This window comes from Diabrotica virgifera, chromosome 7 (assembly GCF_917563875.1).
Source record: "Diabrotica virgifera virgifera chromosome 7, PGI_DIABVI_V3a".
NCBI lineage: Eukaryota > Metazoa > Arthropoda > Insecta > Coleoptera > Chrysomelidae > Diabrotica > Diabrotica virgifera.
The window spans coordinates 237,783,359-237,804,815 of NC_065449.1; the positions used below are offsets into that span (position 1 = coordinate 237,783,359).

Sequence of the window (21,457 nt, forward strand, 5' to 3'; positions counted from 1 at the left end):
GTAACTCGACAACAGTCAATTTTATAGAAAAATCACAAGATATCTTTTTTGCTCAGCTTGATCCAGAGAATCTAAAACAAATTTGTCCGAAGTGAAAAAATTGATTTTTTCAATTCGTTTAAAAAAATGTTTAAACAATTTTCCGACCGCGGTACTGCCTGGCACCTTGTGGATTTGTTATAAGGACCTGTTTTTGAGTAAGTTTGTGCAAAAAAATTAATCGGAATAATTTACCTAACAGGACAAGCATACAGCGTGGACTATTTGCATTATGAGCCAAACGTAGATGGTTTGTAAAATACACAAAACACAAAAAAAATTAGCAGCCATCGCCAAAAAAAGTTATACGTACCTATTAAAAAACAAAAAAAAAGAGGTTATAATATGTACACTCGACCTTCGGGTCCATAAAAATAAATGTTCTGTAAAAGCCTCAGCTGTGCGTGTGAATTTTTTGTAATTTATAATTTAATAATTACTAACTATTCTAAATGCGAAATAAGCCACAATTTCACTAAAAAATGATTTTATTAACGTTTCGACGTCCACCACGGACGTCGTTGTCAAAATACAAAATATTAATAAATTAAACAAAAATGTTGCTTGGTAAAAAAATCTTCTAACAATCTAATTTAATCTGACTTATTTATATAGATCCATTTATATAGAAACCATTTTTTCAGTGCGTCACAGATTATCGAATTCTCTCTATCGCAATACAGATGGAAAATAAAATCATTTTTTAGTTAAATTGTGGCTTATTTCCCATTTAGAATAGTTAATTAGAAAAATGCTACAAAGAAATAGCTTCAAAACAACATTTATAATTTAATTGCAAACAAATTAAAAAAAAAATTAAATCGAAAAATTGACATTTTTGGCTGTGGGGGAGGGGAATAGGAGAAGTGTCGAATAAAACTGTGGTGAGTCCTAATTTTTTAAAATCATATAGAACGTAAAAAAATAAAAAATATATTCAGGCTGTATCGACCTCAAAAAATATAATTAGACCCGCAAAAATCCTTACAAAACTTTAAACAAACATGGTTTTTGGGGGGTTTAAAAGTGTTTCGCCTAATTTTTGAATATCCTAATATACTCAGTTATTTCAAATTATACATAATCTATTAACAAAACCTTGAGTTGATATACGTTGCAGTCTATAAAATGGAAAAAATCCCCAAAACCCCCTAAAAAAACAGTTTTCCGGATTTTTCAAGATGGCGCACCTGACGGAAAAATCTGAAAAAAATCAGAGAGATAGCTTTTGATAAAATACACAAAATGCAAAAAAATTGGACCTGCAGCCCCCTCCAAAAAAAAGTTAGAGGTTTTAAAAAAGTTAAAAAAAAAATATAAGGTTATGTACACTCGGACTAAGGGTCCATAAAAAATCGACATGTTTTGTAAAAGCCTCAGCTACACGTGTGAACTTTTTGAAATTTTTAAATCAATTGTAACCCAACTAAAAAAAAATAAATCTAAAAATCTACGTTTTTGGCTGTGGAGGGAGGGGTAAGGGGTGGCGAGCTAAAAATCCGCGTTATCTCATTTTTTAATTGCACAGAACGTAAGAAAATTAAAAAAATTGAATTCTGAGAGTGAGGGCATTTTGCCTATCTTAACGGGGGGTACCCTTTGACTGTTAAACGGGTAACAAATAAAAAACCGAAAAACCTTTAAACCCCGATTGATCTGACAACGTTGCGTGACCAAAGTTTTCGAAGTCTGACTTTGGCGGTTTCAGATAGTTCTGCCAACTTGTACTTATACTATGAGAAGAAAGTCTTGACATAACTATAAAAGTGAAAGGTTTTTAATACTATTGAAAATATGTACAGCTGGTTCCAAAAAAAACTGATACTACTCTTAAAGCGTATTTTGTAGAAAATTGAGCAGCGTAATTTGAAGGATAAATACTTATTATTTACATTATGTCACTGTCACTGCCAAATTTAAAAATTTGTCAGATAACTTATTCTGTTAAACGTCAAAAAATGGCTGTTTGTTTGTTTATTTTATTATTTATCTGTCATAATAAATATAATATAATGTCAGACCAGTCATACACTGCTCAAAATGATCAAATCTTACTAAGAGTCGTATCAGTTTTTTAGGAACCAGCTGTACATTAGGTAAACCCGAAATGGCAATAGGGTATTGTGGGGCTCCCTGACACTTTGTATTAAAAAAAACTTACATTAATTTCAACTGATTTAGGTAAAAATCAGTATTTAAATTTCAGTACGTGTGTGTTCTTATTTTCCCTGATGGGATGTAGAATGATATTTTAATGTCGTTTTATGTATTATTAGATTGAAAAGTTAGTCTGAATTATTTGTAATTATTCGTCATCATTATGAATTATTATTTGTTGTCGGTCTACGAAATTCGTAACATTGTCCTCCAACAGAACATTTCAGTGGCGTCTATATTTCTTGTTTCCGCTAGTCTTAGGGGCCAAGATTCACATCCGTATGTCAGATGGGGAATATTAAGCTGATCAACATAATATTTAGAGTTCGTGAAATTTTAGATTCCATTCATATTTTGGCAATCTTTCCTACAGCGACTTTGGATAGATTACATTTTATTTCTTCCTGTAGTCACCTTGTGTTTGTGATCAATGATCCCAGATATAAGTATACGCTCACAACCTCAAACTGATCAATCAATGGTCCACAAATGGTTATGTGAGGATGATTTTTATGTAGAATATTAATTATCGTGATTTTTGCCTTGAATATATTTAACTGCAAATCAAATATTTGACTTTCGTTTTCAACCAGTCGTAAGAGATCAATTATGTATTCTTGAGTATTTGTCATCTGCAAAACGTAGCTGTAGGTTGTTTATTTTCAGTCATTTATTGAGATGCACTTTTCCCATATATGCTCCCCATATATATATTAAATAATTGTGGAGACAGCATACTTGTCTGACACCTTGTTCTGGAGAGAATTCGTTTGAAGTTGTGTTAAACACTTTAACTTTTAACTGTTTCAGTACTGTGTTCGTATAGTCCAGTTATAAGCAAAATTAAGTGTTGTGATACACCTACTTCTTTTAGTATCTGTCATTTTTTAACCCTGGGATAATCTACAAAACAAATATACAGTGTGTTTGGTAAAGAATGGGCCATAACTTAATCATAGATTCCTGAGGTTCAAATAGGTCGATTTAAGCTAACTTACCTTAGTACAAAAGTTGATAATAACCGACATACAGGGTGTCAAAGTTTTATTTTATTTATATCAAAACTTTTATTTTATTTATTCTTGAATATTTCCTAACAGGCATGGGATAATAACACGAAATTTGGTAAGCGGTGGTTTTTCGGACAAGAAATCTAGATTCACCACCAAAAATGATGTATTGCCCAGAGGGCGCCATATACGCCTTTCATCGCTCATTAAATAGGTTCAAATTTTTTTATTAACCACTCTACATACTTCTTAAATCAAAACTTTTAGTCCAGTCGTCAGGCCATTGCTTGAAATGTCTTATTTGTTACAGAGCAAGTAAAACAATCCTATTCCGGTTTCTTCAGTGGCTTTGAGAATGTCTGCTGTTATCTATCTCTGCTACGTAATTCCTATATATTGACTTATCATTTGTTTTGATCTTAAGATAACGGCCATCTTTTATATTTTTTATCAACGCTTAATAGTAAATATGGCAACACTTCGACTAAACTTTTTCTCAAATGATGATAATGAGAAGTATGATAAATAAATCAGCATTTACCCGATCTCTACCAAGTGTTTAGAACTTATAAAATTAGTGGCTAGTCATCCTATTGAATTTGGAGTTTGTTACATTGATGTATTATAAGTAGTAGACATTTAAACTTATTTATATTGATTCTATTTACAATTCCAGAATTAATTCAGTAGTTTTTCTTATTGTTAGTTTGAAGCCATACGATGTTTTGTACAGATGATAATCATGTTTTTTACAGATGATAATTTGAAATATAACATTGAAAATAAGAATATGGGTACGTTATTCTCAAACAAAGACAAATAATTATAAGTAATTATTTTTCGAAATACATAATGATATCCGAAAAATATCACCCATATTCTTATTTATAGTTGATGGGGTGTAAAGTGGGTTAGAAATTAAAACTCACCATGGTATTATTATGACAAACTAAGCATTTATCCAACTTATCGGGGCCTTCGCAGCTAGCATGCCCGTTGCACTGACACTGGATGCTGCAATTCGCACCCACATAGCCAAAATCACAAAGACACTTTTTAGGTTGAATACATTGACCACGGACACAGCCTAGCGGAGCAAGCAAAATATATTATTATTCAAATTTTTGTCAAGGTTATATTATGTACTAAGGTGCACTTACATGGGCAACAAAAATTACTCAATTATGGGCAATAATGGTCTATTACGACGTAATAGAATATTTAGAAATTTACGGCAACACGTATCAATTTGGAAAAAGGTTTAGTAACTACAATATGGAGCCATAAGGAGAAACTCCAAGAAACTAGGCAATGCTTTTATTATCACGAGTCAAAAGCAAAAAAAAACAAAGAAAAGGAATAGACTTAGAATGTTTTTAGCAATACGAAAACAAAGTTTATTGGGTTGTGAATTATATATTTTATTCAAAATTTTACTAGGATGTTCACAAGTGATTTCGAATTTCTTTTGAATACAGTTAGCCCATTAATTCCGAAACAGACGACCAATATGAGATAAACACTGCATCAACAAAAATTTGCCTTAACCCTTCCATTCCTAGCTACTGGAGATTCATTCAAAAGTTTAATGTATCTGTTTAGAATTTCTGATAGTTGCATTGCACTCTTCATCCTCACTGTATGCAGAGCTATTGCAAAAGTTCTTCGTGAATAAATAAAGGTAAGTTATTTTTTCAACCACAACCACAATCTTTTCAGAGTAGCATTATGCAAAGTACATATTGCCATGATGGCCGCCACATCTGAAACTGATAAGCACTACAAGAAGAAGAAGTTATTTGGATTCAACTAATGTTATTTAATATTAGGGTCTAGGGAAAAACAAAACTCGACTGCTAAACAAACAAATTAAGTGAAAAGAGAAAATTGTGTGCTGATACAAATGCAACACAAAAATATTCTCTTGTACCCGTTGTCTAATACATGCGGAGTTAAAAAATCAAAATGAGGGTGGTTAATTTAAAAATAATCGTAGTAATCAAAATATTGATTTATTTCAATTAGCAATTCACGTAGCCGCAGAAAAATGCATACAAGATAGTACACTGGGGTTCAAAATTAACCGGACACCTTAAAAATAGGTCATTTTTGATGTCTCGAATTTCCTAAACCTGTTGTCCCGTTTAAGTGATTTTTTAATATGTTATAGCCTTATCCTTTATCAATATCGCTGTAATAATATTGTGGCTAAACAGGTAAATTTTCAGTGCATACCGGGTATACCAGTGAAACTGTGATTTTTTTCTCAAACTTCGCATCACCCTGTGAAACATTCTAGCATTTATAAAATACTAAAATTAAAACCCAACTATAGCCTTATGTTTTCTCAACATTCTGTTTTTTGATTCATTCGCTTAAGTAGGACCATAAAAAAGTTAGAAAATTTAACAACTAGCCATGTAATTTATCAATACAGGGTGTTTTTAAATAAGTGCGACAAACTTTAAGGGGTAATTCTACATGAAAAAATAATGACAGTTTGCTTGATAAACCTATGTCCGCAAATGCTTTATTTCTGAGATATAGGGTGTTGAAATTTTTCTTACAAACTGACGATTTATTTATTGCTTAAAAACCAGTTGAGATATGCAAATTAAATTTGGTGGGTGTTAAGACGTAGTTATTGTACTTTTTTTGACATACAAGTAAGAATTTAATATTCACCATTGGCGCGCATACGGGTAATATAAGCCCTCATATTACCCGTATGGGCGCCAATGGTGAATATTAAATTCTTAATTGTATGTCAAAAAATGTGCAATAACTACTTCTTAAAACCCACCAAATTTCATTTGCATATCTCAACCGGTTTTAAAGCAATAAATAAATCGTCAGTTTGTAAGAAAACTTTCAACACCCCCTATCTCGGAAACGAAGCATTTGCAGACATATCGTTGATAAAGCAAACTGTCATTATTTTTTCATGCAGAATTACCCCTTAAAGTGTGCCAATTATTATTTAAAAACACGCTGTATTGATGAAAAACATGGCTAGTTGTTAAAGTACCTAACTTTTTTATTATCCAACATAAGCGAATGAATCAAAAAACAAAATGTTGAGAAAACATGAGGCTAGAGTTAGATTTTAATTTCAGTATTTTATAAATGCTAGAATATTCCACAGGGTGATGCGAACTTTGAGAAAAAAACACCTGGTTTACAATGATACACCCGGTATACAATGAAAATTTAACTGTTTAGCAACAATACTATTACAGCGATATTGCTAAAGAATAAGGCTATAATATATTAAAAAAATCATCTAAATCGGACAACAGGTTTAGGAAATTCGAGACATAAAAAATTACCCATTTTTAAGGTGTCCGGTTAATTTTGCATCCCAGTGTAGAAACAAATTGCTTCGAATTTCTATACCCACTGGATATTCGGCAATTCGTATCAGCGAAAATTAATTAAATTAATTATTTAACAATTAAAAGCAATATTGGCGAAAAAATTGCCGCAATTTTTTAATTTGCTCCTTTTCGCTCCACTAATTACTAAAAATTGATCTATTCGTGTTGGAGAGTAATTATTGCTCAAAAAATTGCTCGTGTAAGCACACTGTTAGAAAGATCTGATGTCTTGTGAACTTCGAAGAAATTTTCTTTTCCCCCTTTGAGAACGCCCAACAATGCTTTTCCAGTAGAACGTTTATGTTGGAAATGATAATCATTTAAATATAAAACTAAATTGTTATATTGAGATTGGAGTGGCTGAAGGATAAGTTGAAAATTGTCTTCCTTGTTCACAAATGACAAAAAACAAACATAAAATAACAAAAGAAAAAAAAACAAGCCCGTGAGTGAAGCATTTCGGCATTTAACAACCTAGATCAAGTGTAAAAGCAAATAATTATTCAAGAAAGTATTTCTAGGTATCACATCAACCTTCCACCAGGTCAACCAGCTTCCATTCTACTGGTACTCGCTGAAAATAATTTATTGATTTCTATTGGAATTTGTAAAAACATTAGAAAGAACTAACGCATAAGTTTTCTTATGCCATATTTCTAGCTCATAGTTCTTATGTAAAAAACAGTTCACATAAAAACAATTGTGAAGTCACTGTATGATTAGTTTCATCAAAGAATAAAAAACGCAAGTCGATGAAAGAAAGGTCCAAATAAGAAGGTACATATAGTAATGAAAATTTTTTAAGACAACTGAAAATAACCGAAGTGGTTTCTTTTCAAATATTATTCGAATCAAAGGTATCCACGCGTTATAAGTATTTCTAAGAACTAACAGTTCAAAAGCTTATAAACTGAGACACACCTCAAAACTTTCAACATTAAGTCTTAGATTTTGTTCCCAGTTTTATTTCAAGTAGACGAATCCAATCTAGACGATTATTTATCAATATTGTCAATTTAATGTTTTTGTAAAGTGTTGTAAGTAGTATTCATACCATCTTTAATATACTGCACAATTATTATCCAACTATTCTTTATTTATTGTGCACAAATTTTCAGTATGATTTACATACCGTGAATATTATCCATTATTTTGCAATATTATTGTGCAAATTGGTATAAAACTTAGACGGAACACTAACAACATGCAAAAACATAACAATATGTTACACAAGAAAATTGAGTGGAATTTACACAGAAGCTTAGGTGCAAAAATCACGAACACTGTGAAAAAATGAAAATTATAAATGAATAAGTAATAAAACAGGTGATTTATACATAGGTGTATCAAAAGTGGTGGGACTGCCGAATATTTCGCGAAACGAACATCGGATCGAAAAACTGAAAAACAATTTATTTAACGTTATTCAAAAATGTATCGAATGACACCAAACACGACTCCCCATGCCACCCCCTGGAGGTGGGATGGTGAGCAAGTTCAAAATATTAAATAGGAACCCCCATTTTTATTGCAAAAAATAAGTACCAACCATGAAATCTTTAATAGGAACCACTATTTTTTATTGCAGATTCTGATTCTACAAAACTTTCTTAAAATACTTTATTCAGTACCTTAAAAATTTGTGGAATTCTTAAAAATTTGTTTACAGACTTCGGATATGTAATGGTTTTCTGTGATTACGGCGCCATCTATCACGATTCGAAAATAAATCCAGATAAAACATGTAGAATCCTAATCCACAATGAAAAATGTGGTTTTTTTCATGTAATATTTCAAAGTTGTCCCCAGCCTCACCCCCAGGGGGTGGGAGAGCGGTGTTGTGTTGTGCCATTCAATAAAGTTTAAAACAATTTTCAATACGTGCTTTTTGGTTTTTCATTTGAAAGTGTATTTCTCGAGATATTAGACCGTTTCTATAATTTACCTATAGTATGACGATAAATTGGTTTTTCCGATTATTGGGACCGTGCAAGTTCGGAAAAGCGACACCTGGTTTCATAGCTCGGTAGCATTTTTCGCTTTTTTAATTATATTGGCCAATCAAATTGGTCCTGGTTACTCGACAATAGGGAACTTGCACATTTTTTTTTGTTTAAAATGAGTCACAGTTTTGTTTAAAAATGAGATTTCTAAAATTTCACGCTTCAAAAACTCGTAATAACTTAGAAATACATATTTAAAGTCTTCAGCGGTATAAAATAGTTCAAACGGCACGTGACGTCACATAGTTTTGCATTAGTTTTTATTATGGTTATATTTCGCTGTGTCTAGGTACACGCTAACGTGTACGCAAATAAAAAAGTTAGGTAGACGCGAATTAAACTTCATCAAGCCAGTGACGTCATTATTTAGCTTGCGCAGTGACTATATATTTTGGTACATGCTATTTTGATATGATTAGTGTTTGTTTGATGGAAACATATTTGTTAAGGGAAGGGAAGCAGAAGTATTCAGATGTTTCAAACTTAATTGTAATAAATCAATGTGTATATATAAAAGTATATATTTAGGTTAGCAAAATAATTATACAGTGGAACCTCGATTATCCGTCAGGGCACCGGACCAAGGGTATGACGGATAATCGAAAAGACGGTTAACAGAACATTACAAAAAATTAAAAATTCACAGTAAAATTCTCTACAAATTATACATGTATGTTTTGTTTGACAATATAAGAGTCCAACAATCGAATCAATTTTGTTAAAAATGTTCTGACGTCTTTGTTTTACTGTTGCTTCATATTTTGCAACGGCTGAATTTCTTATCGGCGTAAGCTTATGCAATCTACTTTATTGGCTTCTTCTTGTCGAGAATACCACTCGATGAACTATTACATGTGCGATGTAGCTTCTCTAGCTTCTTTACGCAAATCTTTGTCACTTGCAATAGCATTATCGACATCGCCACCGTCAAATTCCAAGTCTGTGTCAGCTTCTGAATCTGTTTCGTCCGCCTCTGTTGCCATTTTAACGATTTCATCATCTGTCAGCAATCGATAGCCGTTTGCGTCCTCATTACAAAAATTAACCAGTCCTTCATCTCGTCTTTAGGCAACGAAAACAAAATAGTTGATTCAGCCATAACTTCATTTGTTACCGCACCACGCTCTTCTGTCATGGAAGAGTTTTGATCTTCAGTTCATTCAGGCCATAATTTATTTCAAGCTCTTTTCAGCATTACTTCCGAAACATCAGCCAAAGCATCCGCAGCATTGTCGACTATGTGTTTTAACTTGTATACTGTCCAATATTCTTGCAAAGAATATCCCTCTTCCGTAACGAGGATTTGAATAAATATTTTTCTGAATCATCTTTTAAAGTTTCAATGAACGATTGATCCATTGGTTGTATCAATGATGTTATATTCGCAGGCAGAAAATAGCACGTGATATTTCCACCGTCACTTCGTAGCCTACCGGCAGGATGAGCAGAGGCATTGTCCAAAATGGGAATCGCTTTTTTTGCTTATATAGTCAATACAGTTTATGTACGGACCCTGACGGTTAACAGAGGTGACGGTTAATAGAGAGACGGATAATCGAGGTTCCACTGTATGTATTTAGTTGACCGACATGTAGGTACAAAATATTGTTAAAATAATTTTTATATGTAAGTGAATTATTATAATCAACTATTCTAAATGCAAAATAAGCCACAATTTAACTAAAAAAAATATTTTATTAACGTTTAGACGTCCAAATCGGATGTCATTGTCAAAATACAAAAATTAGTCAGATTAAATAAATTATTAGAAAAAATTTTTCACTAAGCAACAACATTTTTGTTTAATTTAATACTATTTTGTATTTTGACAACGACATCCGGTTTAGAAGTCGAAACGTTAATAAAATCAATTTTTTAGTTAAATTGTGGCTTAGTTCCCATTTAGAATAGTTGATTACAAAAATGCCACAAGGATAATGGCTTCAAAACAAGTTAATTATTATTGTGAAAGCTTTAGGTCTTCCTTTTATTTTAATCTTTTACGGTAATACTATTTCATTTATAACTAAAAAATATATATATTAATTTATAGTCTCTTATCTTTTGCGTACTGTTTTAAAATGTTCTTAAACTCATTAAAAGAACTAAATAATTGTCCGCACTCCGTAGTTAATTTAAAAACAAACACTAAACAAATAAAAAATAAGAAATCACTGACACTCTAACTTTTTTATTTGCGTACACGTTAGCGTATACCTAGAAACAACCTTATATTTAGGTATATTCTTCTTCTCATTCTTTAGTTTATTGGCCTCCACCTACTTGGGTATTTGGCAAGCTCATCGTCGTGGAATAAGTCAAAAATATTTATATTCTAATGACATTTATCGTATGTCATTGTAATAATATATACCAGTTTGTTAAAATTGTAGTTTTATACTGTTTTTGAAGGAAAGGAACGAAGGTTTACTATTGAAAATAAAACCATTTTGTAAAAGTACAAATTTTCTATGAATAGGTCAAACGATCAAAAACACTTGTAACGTCACATAAATGTCTTTTCTGTATGTATATACACCGTTCTTAGGCGTCAACGCCCTTCGGTAGGGATCTATGGGGGAGTTTCACCGAGCCGCAAGCCCTTATCCCTTGCCGTACTGCTCCCTCATAGGTCGATCAGATGCCCGCATATCCAGGTCTAAGCGCCAGATTCATATTTAGAATTTTATACTGACGCGTTAGCCTTTTTGTTTTCCGATGGCCTGGGCTGGGTTTGAACTCTCGTACCTCACGGCGAAGTGAAGTGCGGGTCAGCCGCTAGTCGCACTGAGCTATCTGATCGACCATGTATTTTCTACTGACGTTTATAACGTCTAATTTAAAATTATGTTTACTTTATTGGAAAAATGTAAATGTAAAACCAAGTGACGTCACGATGCGTTTTGGACCACCTGTTTTAATTTGAATTTTTAATCGTCTTTAGGGGCCAAACGAAAGACAAACAAAACTTTTTTATCTTTGATACATGTTTTAAATTATGTTCTGTTGTGATTTATAACATTTTTTTCGAATTTAAAAATTTATGCAAGTTCCCTATTGTCATGGCCATAGCCAAAAAAAAAATTATAAGAAAAAGTAAGATTTAGGTTATGTTATTAAAAGGTAAACAATAGGGAACTTGCATAAAATTTTAAATTCGAAAAAAATGTTATAAATGACAACAGAACATAATTTAAAACATGTATCAAAGATAAAAAAGTTTTGTTTGTCTTTCGTTTGGCCCCTAAAGACGATTAAAAATTCAAATTATACCAGCCAGCCCAAAACACGTCGTGACGTCATCGGGTTATATGTTTACATTTTGCATCAACAAAGTAAACAAAATTGTATATAATTTTAAATTAGACATTATAAACGTCAGTAGAAAATACAGTTATGTGACGTTCCAAGTGTTTTTGATCGTTTGAACTATTCATAGAAAATTTGTACTTTTACAAAATGGTTTTATTTTCCATAGAAAACCTTCTTTCCATTCCTTCAATAACTATATCAAACTCCAATCTCAATAAATTGGTATATATTATTACAATGACATACGATAAATGTCATTAGAATATAAATATTTTTCCTTTATTTCGCGACGACGAGCTGGCCAAATACCCAAGTAGGTGTAGGCCAATAAACTAAAGAAGAAGAGAAAAATATACCTAAATATAACCATAAACAGAACCATATAGATAAACTATGTGACGTCACGGGTCGTTTGAACTATTTTAAAATACAGAAGACTTTAAATTTGTACTTCTAAGTTATTACGAGAAAAACCTTGGTATAAGAATTTCACCCTCCCTCGCAAATACATATCCACCATCAGTAGAATTAGATTTGGACATGCACGTTATCCTGCACATTTATTTAAAATAGACATATTAGATTCGAATATTTGTCAAGAATGTGAGGTTAAAAGTGACTTAAACCACATATTTTTTGAATGCAAAAAGCATAAACACCTAACCAATAACCTAATTCAAAGAATTATAGACCAGAACATCCCACTCCCTGTAAATATTCTCTTTATTCTGTCACTGAATAAAAAGAAAATTTTTTACTGTTTGGTATCTTTCTTGTCGGATAGTAAAATATTATTGTAATTAGTTATAGGTATTTGTAAAATATGTTTAAAAAAATATTAAAAAAATAAAAACAAAAAATTAAAAAAATAAAAAATAAAAACATGAAACAAAAAAAATTAATAAAAAAAATATTTAAAAAAATAAATAAAAAAAAATTAAAAAAATTAAAGAAAAAAATCACTAAGAGGATTTAAACCTCCGCGGGGTTGAACCGGGTTGACATCCTATCGTAGTGACAAAAAAAAAACAAAACAAAAAAAAACTAAAATAAAATACAAAAACCAATGCATTTATTTTAATATTAAGATTAATATTTTTATTTGTAAAATGTATACACTATGTGTTCTTGATAAACATTAAGTAGTATAATATATTTATATTTATTAACATAGTATGTACATTAGCTGTTATGAGTAGGTAAATAAGAAGTAAAAAATTGTAATAATATTATAATAACCAAGTTTCACTAACTGGCAATATCTTTAATACATTTACTTTTGATTGAGACTGGCTGAATGACCATAGTCCAAGCCAAAAAAGAAAAAAAAAGTTATTACGAGTTTTTGAAGCGTGAAATTTTGGAAATCTCATTTTTATACAAAACTGAACATTATTATGTAATAAAAAAATGTGCAAGTTGCCTATTGTATGTCGTAAATAAAATTAATTATTAACATGGACTACTACAAGCAAAATACAATTAATTTAATTTACTTTTATATAATATGTCTTAATATGTCTATAATTTTTGTCTTCTTCATTGACAGTAGATATGAAATATACGTCAATTTGACCATTTCAATTGACAATATGAATTATTTAAGAAAGTTTCAAGATTTCTCCGCTATTCGAGCACGATCGTTTCTCGTATCCACTCCAAGTACTTGCACACGGCGAATAGAGCCAGCTATCAACAATGAGAAAAAATGTTCGGTATAAAAGTTACTTATTTGTTTATGAGAAATCCAAATCTGCAATAAAAAATGGGGATTTCAAGATGTTTAAGAGTTCAAAGTTGCCTCCCTCCACACTCTACTAGGAGCTGAGGCTGGAGGGTCGTGATGTTATTCGATAGGTTTTTGAAAAATATTAAACACGTGTTTTTTCAGTTTTTCGATCCGATGTTCTTTCGCGAAATATTCGACCGTTTCGCTACTTTTGGCACACCCTGTATAATGAAACATTAGTAATAGGATTATTATGCGCCCCAAAACGGACATACCTAATGGACAAACAGGTTCACAGCCATTAACTCCGTCCTTATAACCTTCACCACAGTTGCATTCGAAGCCTTCATCTAGATCTACGCATATTTCCGATTCTATTGCGCATGTGTGGTGACCGTTATTACATTCGTCTTCAGGAGGACATTTGACGTAATGCCAGCTGTATGTCACATTGTTCAATGGCTCTATCGCTTCCACTTCCTAAAAAAAGTACATAGTTAAATCGAATTTTTGAGGTTATATTGAAATGAACTAATGATTTATATTAAAATATAAATTAAAAAATAATAAAAAATATAATAATGTAGATGAAAGTACACATTTAAACAGTTGTAAAGAAATATAAACAACAATAAATGTGAATATATTACAAGTAAATGCACCCAACCAAGACTAGTGTGACATAATTTTGTCACATGACTGTTTTCAGCTCCTTGCCTATTTATTATAATTTAACAGACCCTTTTTGTTCAAAGATCTTGATTTATGTGTTTGTGAATGCATTTAAAAGGGGTACCTTTTTTACAGGTACACACCTCGATATTGGAGGAAAATACATGGAGGATACATGGATACATGGAGGAAAAGAAGATTTTTAAGAAAATTTAAAAATGCGCTCTATAATTTGATCTTATTTTTTTCAAAAACCATTCATTTTAATCCAGCCCAACTTTTTGAACATAGAAATAACACTATAATAAAAAGTATTGCAGAAGAAAAACGATGCATTTAAATTCTGGTGGATGAGGGGTTAAATATACTTCTCATTTTTTCTTAAAATACATTAGTCATCAACTTTTTTGCAGCATATCTCGCTTAATTAAGGTCTTTTTAAGCACTACAAAAGATATTGGTAGCATTATACATCTACAATCGGCCGTTTATCTGTTATTTCAAGTTGAATACACCGATTTGAGCATGCACCAAAAAAACAAACTCTTGTCACCTACCATATCTCTTTCTGTATTATAACTAGAAGACTTATAACGAAACGAATCTCTTTGTTTTCTTATAAGCTACAAAAATGTTTCATATAGTTTTCTTAGTGAGATGCATAGTTTTTAAGGTATTCGCAAAAAACCGTTCGAAAAGGTGTCATTTTTTAATGAAAATGGCAAATTTTCAACCACGAATAACTCAAAAAGTATTGAGTTTTCAAAAAAAAAATATATAGAACAGTTTTTGCTTAGAATTGGTTTCTATAGCCGCTTCCGTGGTTATTTTAACCGAAAAATTTTCCACCCTCGAGAAGGGGGTGGGAACAACCCCAAGATAAAAGCACACATCGGCATATGGTAGACTTTGAATTAGAAGATAAGTAGAGGCTATTCCCAAAATTTCATTAAAATCCATGCAGTAGGATAGAATTCGGAGGTAATATCCTATTCTTGCTCCCATTGACTGGCGTAATATGAACTGGAGATGGTTTTACGTAAAAATTGACAATAAATATTATCAAATTGTGTATTTCTAAAAACTTTTTAAAATACTGTATGAATAAAGTCACCTACTCCAACTTTTCGATGATTCTCCAAGAAGACCTCTTCGCACGTGCCCAGCATCGGTCTCACATTGGATCCTTCTGCGCAGAAACCTTCCCCGCTCAAACCCGGCGTCGCGCACCATCCACAAGGAGCATGCTTCAAACAACTCGAGCATTGAGTGAACGAGTTGCAAGGTTCCGGACAGTGTTGCCGCTCGTCCGGGCGTAGAACTAATCCGCAAACTCCGCCTGCGCAGTATACGTCTTGGTAGGACTCGGATACGCATTCGTCCAGCTGCGTCGACCACCGGCAATCGGGGGTTTCCAGGCAAGAGGAGCAGGTTGAGTAGTTGATACAAGGTTGAGGACACACTGCTACTGAATTGGCTTCTTGCTCTTGAGTCACTACAAAATATAAAATAAACTTTGATTGGAGAAAGCCACATAACGATGGCTTAGTGTGAAAACCTCGTATCTCATTAAATTACAATTTTACAGGAGAGGCAAAAAAATGATTTTCTGCATAATTTAACCTAAAAACAAAAATTACCGTTACGTATTTTTAATTCGAGTACATTGAGACAAATATCTGATATTGGCCCAGAGCTAAAAGTGTTAAATGTTAAACATTGGAACTACAAATATTAACTATGAAAAACACGTAAATATCCTTGCAGTATATAGAGCCTTTGCCCAAGTAACTATGATAACCTCGTATATCTGGATATACGTGTTTTTCATATAAAATGAGGTTGTGTTTATTATTATTTACGAGGTTTTCATTTTTCATAGCTTATTGCACACCTCCAAATACTAGGTTGATACAGTACAAATCTTTTGATTTAAGGTTCATAAAATGTTTCTATATGCCGGACTACCTTTTATTGTTCACAAAAAACATTTCTATAAGTCGGCTCTCTCAAACAAACACTCCAAATTAAGTACCAAATTATTGGTTATAAATATACGTGGTATTCACACTAAATCAAGAGAGCAATTGATATACGTGGTTTCTTTTTTCGGCTGTAGAAAATAGTCTAGTGTGTTTCGATTTTTTCTAACAGTTGTAAATCGTGAGATACAAGGTTTTCAAACTAAAACCACCAAAATGTCATTTTAAAAAAAAAATGAGATACGAGGTTTTCACACTAAGCTAACGATAAGTAAAAAAGCTTTACAGATACCTGACTTTTAAGGATTAGCATTTAGAGATGATTCTTTACTAGAAATATGATGCATGATTAGAATTATAAGAGAATTATTTTTAAATGTATTTATGCCAATGTAAATAACCTAGAAATGCATTTTTTTTTTAAAAGCGTATAATTTTTTTTAGATAGCTGTAGGTCTATTTTTTTTAAACTATATTTCTAATTTTTTCTAGATTTTCCGTAAGCCGAAAAAGTGGTTTTTTAGGCGTTTTGGAGATTTTCTCAATTTTATAGAGTTCAAAGTACATCAAATCAAGATTTTTCTATGGGTTGAAGTAACTGAGTCCTTTTAAGGAATCTTTCGAGGACATTCAAAAATTCTACAAAACACTTTCAAACCCTCCAAAACCATGCTTTCAAGATTTTAAGGGGGAAAGGTATTTATTTTTTTCGAATCCTGAGAAAACTATAAGTGTTTTTGAAAAATTTAAACGCAGAATGAAAGATTACGCTATTACCGAGGGCCGAAAGTCCCTTAGAATAAATAAAAAGTTTCTTTTGAATGAAATATTTGCAATTAAAAATCACACTAAATTTTCTCTTTTATTTTCACCCCTGAAACTTATTAACACATTCACGGACACAACTGCATATGCAGTCAATTACTCCATAAGAGAGCATGTCTAATGTCTACACGTGAAGAGTGTCCTTTAATGTGTTAAAATAAATATTATAGAAGTTTTCAGGGACTTTTGGCTCTCAGTAATAATTTAATCTTTCATTTTGAGTTTAAATTTTTCAAAAATATTTATTAGTTTTCTCAGGATTCGAAAAAAAAATGAATACATTTAAAATATATTGAACATTTTGACAGGCGACATTTTGCGCCTATGTCCTTGAGGGTTTTTGCGCGTTTTTGTGGGGTTAATCATATTTTTTGAGATCGATACAACATGAATCAGTTTTTTCATTTTTTTAAATATTTTATGCGATTCCTTAATTATTAGACAGCGCAATTTTATCCCAAGACTCCCTCCACTAATCCAAAAAACGTAATTTTTTAGATGGAATGCAATTAATTTAAAAATATCAAAAAATTCACATACATAGTAGAGACTTTTTAAAAAAACATGTCTATTTAAACATGACTCGTAGGTTGAATGTAACCTCAAAATGATTTTTTAACGCGTATGACTTTTTTAGAGATGGGGCCTGTTTTTTTTAATTTTGTGTATTTTATCAAAAACTATATTTTTATTTTTTCTTTTTTCCAGATTTTTTCACAAAGTGTGCCACCTTCAAAAATTTAACTGATTTGCGTGTTTTTTAGGGGTTTTGGGGATTTTCCCCTTTTATAGACTTCAAAATAGATCCTTATTACATATATAACTCCCCATGCTTTTCGGTCTCTCCCCGTAAATCCAAATCTCATAACGCGACTCGTGTAACAAGCAAATTTCTTCTAAAATTAAGGCCCGGACTCCTCGCTTCCCCAACAAATTCGTTGAACTCCAGAGTCTATCATAAAAAAGTTGACTAGAAAAATTACTTCAAGTTTCTTTATTTGTTGTTTGTTTCCCACCGAGTCAATTGTTTGTATGTTTGCTTGCATAACTTTGTTAATTCTTCTCCGTTAATGACTCCTACCACCAAAGATAAGTGTTTGCTGCTGTCTCAACAATGTTTGTAGATTTCTTACTCTTCTCAATGCCCACTTTAAAGTATTGCCGACACTTTACAAACACCCATAATATGTATGCTTGCTATTCGTCCCGTGCGTGACCATGGTGGGGGTACCTTGAATCGATGCCAGCGTGAATAGCGGCGAAATATGATAACATTGGAGCTATCTTTGTAATGTCATTGTTTATATAACAAATTCTATCAAGAATGGTAAATAAATGTTGCATATTTATCATATTTTGCTTAACGTCAAATTGTGAGGTCCAAAAATGATCAAAAAAAAGGTGAAGACAATAGGTGTCGTGTCAGTCATGCACGGAGCGAATATACACTATTTTAAGACAAAGCTATTACATAAACTCAACTCACCTGACATACACTGTCGTCTAGAATAACTCCAGTCACAGCCTGGCATTTGGTGGCACTGTATACAGTCTGTAGCAGTACATTTATTGTATGGACAGCTAGCTAACGTTGAATTACAATTATTCGCATTGCTCGTACACACTCCCTGGCACCAAGAACAGGAACCTGACTGTATGCAAATTGTGCAGTCTTGAATTGTAGAACAGTTACTCGGACTTGTTTGATAAATGTTGTAAAGGGAACACACTTGGCTTTCATTCGTTACTAGAGAGGCTGAAAATAATAAATTGGCTAATATGTTGTTATGAAGCTATTTTCTTGTGGCATTTTTATAATAAATTACTTTTAATGTGAAATAAGCCACAATTTTACCAAAAAAATGATTTTATTAACGTTTCGAAGCCCAAATCGGGTTTCGTTGTCAAAATACAAAATACTACTAAAATAAACAAAAATGTTGTTGCTAAGTAAAAAAATTCTTCTAATAATTTATTTAATCTGACTCATTTATATTGGCAATTCAGACGTATATTATACATTTTAAAGTAGAAGACTTTAAAATGATATCGCCAATATTTATGAGTTGCGTTCCTGGGACGACTTTACTAAAAGATAGTTCATTCGATTACATGAAATCAATCCCAACTCAAGAATATCCGTCACAAAAAAATCATAGCATGTGATCTACTGAATATAATTATTTAATTTAAAAGTATTAAAAAAAGAGCCCTCCCCCTTAAGGAGACATTTTCTATCTAAATTTACAAAAATCGATTTTTTTACGTAAAAACGCTACTTGATAACATATAAGTACCGTATTTATAATGGCATTTCCCTGAGCTAAAACTCGTTTGTATAGAACACGGCCCGCAACGCCTCACCTGCTTCTTCTTGTATATTGTGTACAAAAGAATATATTTGTATAAAAGAATAACTTTTAACTTAAAAAAACTTACCATTTTCCGGAGTTTCTAGAGTACACTCCTTCGTATTCGAGTGGCACTGTTCAGCAATAATATCTTCACCGACTTTACTGGCACAGTATCCACAGCCTGACATATATAAGCAAGTTATTCGTCGTGGCAAGAGGTTGCACAAATCTGTGGGCAGTTCAATTCGAAGTACGGTACTTTGGGTCTCTATGCCCCAACCACCTATGGCGTAGATGGCGTCTCCATCGGGTTCGACCGTCATTCCTTGTGCGTACGATTGGGTAGGGAACGGGCCAATTTTTTCAATGTCTAACAAAAAAATAATTTCAAACTATAAGTAATTGGTTTAAAAATTGTAATTTGTAGATTAAGAGGGTTGATACATTTTTAAATATATTATAAAACAATAAATCGATGTTGTAATACCAAAACATTATCAATTATACATAGAAAAATCGTTATGTATTGCTGTCTAACTTTGGTAACATCAATACACTCAAAATAAACATTGTTACGCCAGCCCTTGCCTATGATCGAACATCAAAACGGCGTTCAATGACCTACGACCGTCTAGAAAATTCTCTAAAAAACAGGTGTTAGTCGACGGTTCGAGATTCGAACGGCCTAAAAGTTCTGACGTCACGAGGGGTTTGCTTTTCCAATAAATGTTAATTAAGTAAATTATTAAACTTTAAGTAAATAAATTAATTGTGTTTTTAGTATTAGTGTTAAAAGACTGTAAATGAATTAAAATAAGTGTTAGAAGACTTAAATAAATAAAATAAACGTTACAATATATTGTAAAATCGTGTACATTCATTACTGTGTATCAATATTAAAAACTCTGAAATACTAATTGATTTGGCAACGTAACTTATGCATAATCTTGCAAAAGTAACTTCTCCTTCATGTGCATTCTTGTGCATGTAATCCTTCGTGTGGAATTCTCCTCATGTGGCCGTACCACAATTGTTTTACTTGTATCCTATCTACTGTTCATTCGCTTTCAAGATGAGTAACGATGCCAGTTTCAGACGCCTGATTCGTGGATTTTTCGTGTCGTCGCAGCTGGTCGTTTGTTATAAATTAATTTATTCTATATTATAAATTAATTTCTAACCAATAACAAGCTGCGACGACACGAAAAACAAACGAATCGGGAGTCTAAAACTGGCGTCGCTACTCATCTTGAAAGCGAATGAACTATAATATCGTTTTTATACCCTTTATATTCTTTTTCTACATGTACCCTCTCCTCATCGGAGGTTTGCGACTATCAACTGGAATTCTTCTCTACCTTATGCTAATCGTATAATTGTGCTGGCCTCAGTGATTGGGGAGGAGATTGTCAAACCATTGGCGTATATTTAGCAGTCAAGAGAACTTCTTTCATCCGATGCGTCCTCTTCGTTCGATCCGTCCTTCATCAATCAACTGCTGTAACGTGTGCAAAGGGCATTAACGTTTTCGAATTCCTGATATTTTTGCTCGATCCTGTATACTAAATCCGTTTCAGAAATTGTGTTTGTTTGTGGCGTGGAATGTGTGATTATTTTTCATTTCTCATGAATCTGTGGTATTACGTAATTAATTCTTGATTCTCATGCGTAATTGTATCTCTGTTTTTATCTAAAGTTGAATTTGTGCCGTCAAAGAAATGAGACTCGTAAATCTTTTTGCTAATGTATTTTTGGCGTCTGTTAGACCGGAATATGTTATTTTGAAGATCATTTGTTTATGTTAAGAATTCCTTAATAGAGATTAAGTGGTTCTGAGTTATTTATACATATAATATACTTGTGGGTATCTAGTGGGCCAGCTGTGCGAAAAGCTGAACCAGCGAAAAACGTGAGAGTTTTGAGTTGAGATATATGATCACCAGAATTTCGTTGTTTAAATCCTATTTGACGGAGAGTGATATTGCCTTTGAAGGCGT

The 21,457-nt window shown here is 32.2% G+C and overlaps 1 protein-coding gene across 1 annotated transcript in view; it reads right to left on the minus strand.

Annotated features, from left to right (window-relative positions):
- The window catches only part of LOC114327794 (multiple epidermal growth factor-like domains protein 8), a 107,756-nt gene that overhangs the window by 21,052 nt on the left and 65,247 nt on the right, over positions 1-21,457 (minus strand). The window contains exons 15-19 of the mRNA XM_050656355.1: positions 19,546-19,830; positions 18,593-18,862; positions 15,418-15,794; positions 13,903-14,107; positions 4,136-4,293 (exon numbers count right to left, since the gene is read on the minus strand). Of these exons, the coding sequence (XP_050512312.1) occupies positions 4,136-4,293; positions 13,903-14,107; positions 15,418-15,794; positions 18,593-18,862; positions 19,546-19,830 (1,295 nt within the window). The remainder of the gene's footprint in view (positions 1-4,135; positions 4,294-13,902; positions 14,108-15,417; positions 15,795-18,592; positions 18,863-19,545; positions 19,831-21,457) is intronic.